Here is a 7368-nt window from a genome sequence, read left to right on the forward strand (position 1 = left end):
AAAAATATGAAACCAAAGTGGTAGGAAACTGAGGACTTAGCACTTTCACTAAATGGCATACATCAAAGGGAGTCATTTCAAGGGCAAATGTTGGACTCACCATACCTGCCTATGCCATCAGTCCAGCCTTAACGCTGTCCAGGTACCAAGCTGCCTAGAGAGGCCAGGCCTGAAAGCCAAGGCGTTTTGGATGTTCTACTGTGGGCCATGAGGAGAGGGGTCTCAAAGAGGTTTTTTCAGTCGAGCAGGAAGGCCTGGTGCCAGGAGGCTTTACTGAGAGGAAGCACTTAGATTTAACAATTATAGACACACCATCAGGGGGTTAAAAATGTACAGCAGAGACGGAGGTGTAGGTTCTACTTCAATCACTTGTGCTACGGCTGCCAAACATGTACAAAAGACTCCTCGGGTAGTCCCAGCTGTGGTCGTAGCCAGTTAGGACCTCGAGTGGGACCTAGATCTAGACCGGGAGGCGGATCTGGAAGCCGACCTGGACCGAGACTTGGACCGAGATCGGGTTTTTGAAGCCGACTTTGACCTGGAGCGTGATTCTGACGGAGGGTTTGGTTTCGATTTGGAATTGGATCTCGACCTGGCCCGGGTCTCCAGGTTCGGGCCAGCGCTCTCGCTCTCCCCTCTTCCTTCCCTCTGGGCAGGCTCAGCCTTGGCATGCTCGCGCTCCTTGGACACAGAGCGGGAAGGCGACCGGGACTGTGAGCGGTCGGTGTCTTCCTTCTTCTTCTTCTTGCTGCTGCTCCCCTTACTGTCTCGCTTGCTGCTGCGCTTCCGGCTCCGCGCGCTCTTGCTGCGGCTTCGGCTGCGGCTGTCCTCTCGGCTTCTCTTCCTGCCCTTCCTCTTGTCTGCGCTCTTGCTGCGGCTGCGGCTGCCCCCCTTGCTCCTGCTCCTGCTCCTCAGGATGCCCTTCTCCTGGCTGCGGCTCCGGCTGCCGCCGCCCCGCTTCTCCTCTTCCACCCGCCTCTCCCGGCTCCGGCTCTTACTCTTACTTTTGTGCCGGCCGGGGCTCTGGCTCTTGGGCTTCCCGGCGTTTTCGTTGTTCTGCATCTTGTCCTCAGCATGGTTTTTACTCTTGCTGCGACTCTTGTCGGCGCTGCGGCTGCGGCTGCGGCTCTTGTCGTTCTTGCTGGGGCTCCGGCTTTTCTCTTTCTTGCTGCGGCCACGGCTCTGGCTGCGGCTGCGGCTATGGCTCTTGCTCCGAGAGCGGGAGCCTGACCTGCGGAGACACGGGTGTTGTGAGTCATAGGCAACTTCACAGGGCGATGTGAGGCATGTGATGCACGGGGCACTGGACAAGGACCGACACCTTCTGGTCCAGCAGAGAGGAGGCACTCCCTGCCGGCCTCCACGCAGCCCAAGGCAGACCCACCTGGATCGGGATCGACTCTTAGAACGACTGCTTTTGCTACTGCCACTTCGGCTTCTGCTCTTCCGGGAATGTCTGCTTCGAGAGCGAGACCTGTGGAGAGAGAGAAAAAAATTATATTTGCTGACAGAGGCTAGCTAAGAAGAGTAAACCAAGACATTCAATAAAAGTCATATATTACTTCGAGCTGTGTCCAGGCACAGACAATCTCTCCTATGGCCTAGACCTACAGGGTTAGTCCTTTGCCACCACTGCCCCTAAACGGCTCATCTGAGATGCTTCCCACCTCCAATCCCAAGTACCTCAATAAAACAAAAAAAGAAAATTATGACCCAAGAGATGAAACACCACATACATACACATCCGAGAACTCATACACCATGATCCTAAGCAGCTGCCTTCCTAATCTTTAGAGGCAGCGAGCACATGGTAATACTCTGCAAGTTGGCCAAGTCAGGATGGCTTTACCATGCCCAGCTTGGGGACGGATGTATTAGCCGGGCGTGGTGGCACCCGCTTGTAATCCCAGAAGTTGGGAGGCAGAGACTGGATGATCGTGGTTCGCAGACAGCCTCAGCTACGAAGTGAGGCCATTCGCAACTCAGTGAGACCGTTTCAAAAAATATAAAGACTAAAAATAGGACTGGGGGTGTAGCTTGGAAGTAGAATGCCCCTGGGTTCCATCCCCAGTACTAATTTAAAAAAAAAAAGGGGGGAATAAACTTTAACACAATACTGGGTGTGGTGGCATATGCTTATAATCCCACCATTTGGGAAGTCTGTCTTCTACATGGAAGGTTAAGGATCAGACTTGTCCTGCTCACCGTCTCCCCCATGCTTAACTCGATGCCTGACCTGTTGGTAGAGCAACTACCTAATTAAGATCTGTTTTTTTGTTTGTTTTATTTTTGTGGTACTGGGGGATGGAACCCAGGGGCATTCTACCTCTGAGCCACACCCCCAGCCCCATTTTTTATTCTTTATTTTGAAACAGGGTCTCGTTGAGTTGCAAAGGGCCTTACTAAGTAGCTAAGACTGTCCTTGAACCAGGATCCTCTTGTCTCAGACTCTCAAACGCTGAGATTACAAGTGTGTGCCACCATGCCCATTCTGACAGTTTTTTTTTTTTGTGGGTCTGGGGATGGAACCAAGGGACATTCGACCTCTGAGCTAAACCCCCGACCCTATTTTTTATACTTTAATTTGGAACAGGGTCTCACTGAGTTGCAGAGGGCCTCACTAAGTAGCTGAGGCTGTCCTCGAACTGCGATCCTCTGGTCTCAGCCTCCCAAATGTTGGGAATACAAATGTGTGGCACCATGCCGGCTTGACAGTCTTCCTTTTTGAGCAGCTGGTATGTCCAAAAAGTAACTAAGGGACCAGTGGCCAGGTGTGCTCCAAAACAGGGCATTCCCAGAAGAAATGTAAAAGGCCACTGACTTTTTGTCTTAGAAAAAGGACTTCTAGCTAGGTGTAGTGGCTCACGCTTGTAATCCCAGAATTTGGGAGGTGGAGACTGGAGGATCGCGGTTCAGGAACAACCTCAACTATTTAGCGAGGCCCTCCCTTTGCAACTCAACACTCTGTTTCAAAATAAAGAATAAAAATAAAATTGGGGCTAGGGGTGTAGCTTGGAGGTAGAATGCCCCTGTATTCTATTCCTATTATCTCTCACTCACACACACACACGACTTTACTATTGTTTGAACTCATGACATCAAGAGAGAGTTTACAAACAAATGTCAGTTCAGTACTTAGTTACTGAACTAAATGAAATCACCTGGTGAGAACCCAATAGGGAAACATGAGCAGATCATCTATGTGCCCATTAGTCAACTGATGGTGACCGCCAACACATAAAACACATTACTGACAGTACCTTGAATGACTCCGGCTCCTGGAGTAGGACCGGCGCCGTCTAGAACCCGGCTTGTCTTCAACTAATCTGATTTTTCTGCCATTGACTTCTGTTCCATCCAACTTTTCCAAAGCTCTTTTCATATCAGAATAAGACACAAATTCAATCACCCCCTCATTTTTGCGTCCTTTGTGAGCATCTGCATAGGTCACTTCTCCTGCCTGACGCATATAATCCTAAAAAAAAATTGACTACATTACAACACGCATTGCTTAAATATTCAAAGTAATCACCGCAGTATAAACTTTTAAGAACATCAGTTTTCCTCACAATGAAGTTGACACTTAAATGTTTCCATCTACCCACTAACCACTTATTAAGGTTCTTTAATACAACATGCATTACATGAGTAGTCAAGACAAATATTAATTTCTTTCTTTTTTTTTTCAGTACTGGGGATGGAACCCAGGGGCATTCTACCTCCAAGCAACAACCCCAGCCATATTTTTTTATTCTTTATTTTTGAAACAGGGTCTTAAAGAGGTGCAAAGGGCCCAAGTAGCTAAAGCTGTCTGCAAACTGTGATCCTTCTGTCTCAGCCTCCCAAATGCTGGGATTACAAGTGTGCACCACCACGCCCAGCTTATTCTTTATTTTGAAACAGGGTCTCATTGAGTTGCAAAGGGCCTCACTAAGTAGCAGAGGCTGTCTCTGAACCTGGATCTACCGGTCTCAGCCTCCCAAATGCTAGGATTACAAGCCACCATGCCCAGTTTGTTCCTTTATTTTCATTTACTTATCTTGTTTTTTGCAGAACTGGGGATTGAACCCAGGGGAATTCTACCTCCAAGCTACACTCCCAGCCATTTTTTTATTCTTTATTTTGAAGCAGGGTCTCACTAAGTTGCAAAGCACTTCACTAAGTAGCTAAGGCTGGCCGTGAACCTGGATCCTCTTGTCTCAGCCTCCCAAGTACTGGGATTAACAAACTTGCTCTACCACGCCCAGCTTCATTTTCTGATTTCTTTTTTGTGTACTGGGGGTGGAGCCCAGGGGCTTTCTACCTCCCAGCTATACTCTCAGAACTATTTTATGTTTTATTTGGAAACAGGGTCTCACTAGATTGCTAAGAGTCTCGCTAAGCAGGTGAGGCTGGCTTCAAACCTGCATGATTCTCTTGTCTCAGCCTCCCAAGCACTGGGATTCTGGCTTTCATTTTCTGATTTTTACAGTGGCTAATTCTTTGTTTAAAGAACCTCATGCGTGTACTGGGAATTAAGCCTGGGAGTGTCTTACCTGAGCTATACCCCAGCCCTATATATGTATTTTTTTTGTGGTACTGGGTTTCCTGGAAACCCTTCTACCTCTGGGCTATACTCCCAGACCTATTTTTATACTTTATTTGTAACAGGGTCTCACTAAGTTCCTGAGAGCCTCGCTAAGTAGCTGAGGCTGGCTTCGAACCTGTGCGATCCTTCTGTCTCAGCCTCAGCCTCAGCCCCCCAAGCACTGGGATTACAAGTGTGCGTCACCACCCCTGGCTTCCTATTTTATTTTTTATTTGGAAATAGAGTCTCCATAGGTTGCTCAGAGCTTCAGTAAGTATCTCAGGCTGGGCTGAATCTGTGATACTCCTATCTTAGTCTTCTAAGTAGTAGGATTATGGGTGTGTGCTATGGTGCTTGGCCATAAATGTTTCTAAAACATATGTTGACACTTGGGAGGCAGAGACAGAGGGTCCCGCAGGTTTGAAGCCAGCCTTGCTGGCTTAAGAGACCCTGTTTCCAAATAAAAATATAAAAAATAGGTGTTTGGCAGTGTAGCCCAGAGGCAGAAAGGTTCTAGGAACCCCAGTAACACCAAAAAAAAAAAAAAAAAACAAACAAACAAACAAAAAACTACAAATGGATTATAAGATTAGAGCCCAAATTTTATTTAAAACTGTTACATTATCTCTTTAAGACAAATGGAAGTCTAAAAGGAAACAGAAGAGCACTGTTAGTTTCCTTCATTACCACAAGCCTCCTTCCTCTTTCTCTTCCAGGATTCAATATGGTCCAGTGAGAGAATATAACTACTGTGTTGGATAAAGGTTAAAGTGATAATATAGAGCTGAGTGTGGTGGCGCACACTGTAATCCCATCATTCAGGAGACTGAGACTGGAGGACTGTAGTTTGCGGACAGCCCCAGCAACTTAGTGAGGCCCTTTGCAACTCAGTGAGATCCTGTTTCAAAATAAAGAAAAAATAGGGCAGGAGGTGTATCTCGGAGGTTGAATGTCCCTGGGTTCCATCCCCAGACCCTCAACCTCCCCCCAAACAAACAAACAAATAAAAACAAACTCGGCTGGGGGTTGAGCTCAGAGGTAGAATGCCCCTGGGTTCCACCCTCAGTGCCCCCCCCCCAATATATAAAGGGAGATATGACTAATGTCTGAAAAATAATAAAAAGCCAGGTGTGGTGGCGCATATTTGTAATCCCAATACTGGGAAGGCGAGACAGGAGGATTGCAGGTTCAAAGCCAGCTTCGGCAAACTGGCGAGGCTCTCAGAAAACTAGTGAGACTGTTTCCAAATTAAAAAGAAAAAGAAAAACTAGGTCTAAGGCATAGCCTGAAGGTAGAATGTGCCTGGGTTCAAATCCCAGCACCCCTACACACACTAACAAAATATGGATGAAATTTAGAACTCAGGACATACTGCTATTCCTCCACATTTCTTTCTTTCTTTAGTAGTACTTGGAATGGAACCCAGGGGCATTCTACTTCCAAGCTACACCCCCTGCCCTATTTTTTATTCTTTATTTTGAAACAGGGTCTCACTAAGTTGCAGAGGGCCTCACTAAGTAGCTGAGGCTGTCTGCGAACTGTGATCCTCTGGTCTCAGGCTCCTGAATGCTGGGATTACAAGTGTGCGCCACCACACCCGGCTTCCACATGTTTTTTATTTTTTATTTTTGGTGGTACTGGGGTTCCTGGAAGCCCTTCTACCTCCGGGCTACACTCCCAGCCTTATTTTTTATATTTTTATTTGGAAACAGGGTCTCTTAAGCCAGCGCGGCTGGCTTCGAACCTGCGCGATCCTCCTGTCTCTGCCTCCCAAGCCTGGGGATTACAACCATGAGCCACCATGCCCGGCGCTTCACATTTCTTTTTAAATATTATGCACTAGTAGATAGGTGTAGATTATGTGAATATTCATTGCAGTTTATTTATGTTTCTTTCTTGGCCATATTTACATGGAGTATATAGTGTACTTTATAATAGACATGTTTACATGTCTTAACATATATCATCTTCACCATTAGACGACTTCCTAATGTTATTCCTTTTGTTATACCCAATTCTTTGCTTTTATTTATAAACCAGTCAAGAACATCACTGTACAAAAATTTGTTTATTCAACTGAATTATTAGCTGGGCATGGTGGTGCATGTCTGTAATGTCAATACTTGGGAGGCTGAGATAGGAGGATTGCAGGTTTGAGGCCAATCTGAACAACTCAGTGAGACCTTGTTTGAAAAAAATAAAAAGGACTGGGAGCCAGGCATGGTGGCGCACATTTGTAATCATAGCATTTGGGAGGTTGAGACTGGAGGATTATGGTTCACGGACAGCCTCAACTACTCAGTGAGGCCCTTCACAACTCACTGAGACCCTGTTAAAAAAAAAAAAAAAGTAAAAAATAGGGCTGGGGGTGTTCCTTGGATGTATAATGCCCCTGGGTTCCATCCCTCAATACTAAAAAAAAAAAGAGCTGCAGGTGTAGCTCAGAGATAGAATGCCTGTGGTTTCAATCCCCAGTACCAAAAATAAATTAAAACATAAAATAGGTCTGGGGAGCTGGGTGTGGTGGCACATGATTGTAACTCCAGCATTTGGGAGGCTGAGACAGAAGGATTGTAGTTCGCAGTCAGCCTCAACTACTTAGTGAGGCCCTTGCAACTCACTGAGACCTTGTTTCAAAAAAAAAGAACCAAGCCGGGCGTGGTGGCGCACGCTTGTAATCCCCGCGCTTGGGAGGCAGAGACAGGAGGATCGCGCAGGTTCGAAGCCAGCAGCGCGCGCTGGCTTAGGAGACCCTGTTTCCAAATAAAAATGTAAAAATAGGTCTGGGAGTGTAGCCCAGA

General features: G+C 46.8%; 1 protein-coding gene across 1 annotated transcript in view; it reads right to left on the reverse strand.

The window, feature by feature from the left end:
• Positions 1-435: 435 nt before the first annotated feature.
• SRSF4 (serine and arginine rich splicing factor 4) overlaps positions 436-7368 on the reverse strand; it is a gene marked incomplete at both ends in the record, with an annotated part of 35844 nt that continues 28911 nt past the window's right edge. The window contains 3 exon segments of the mRNA XM_080692073.1: positions 436-1231; positions 1385-1474; positions 3261-3475. Coding sequence (XP_080548199.1) covers positions 436-1231; positions 1385-1474; positions 3261-3475 — 1101 coding nt within the window.

This window comes from Muscardinus avellanarius, assembly GCF_963383645.1.
Source record: "Muscardinus avellanarius genome assembly, chromosome: 3".
NCBI classification, from domain to species: Eukaryota; Metazoa; Chordata; class Mammalia; order Rodentia; family Gliridae; genus Muscardinus; species Muscardinus avellanarius.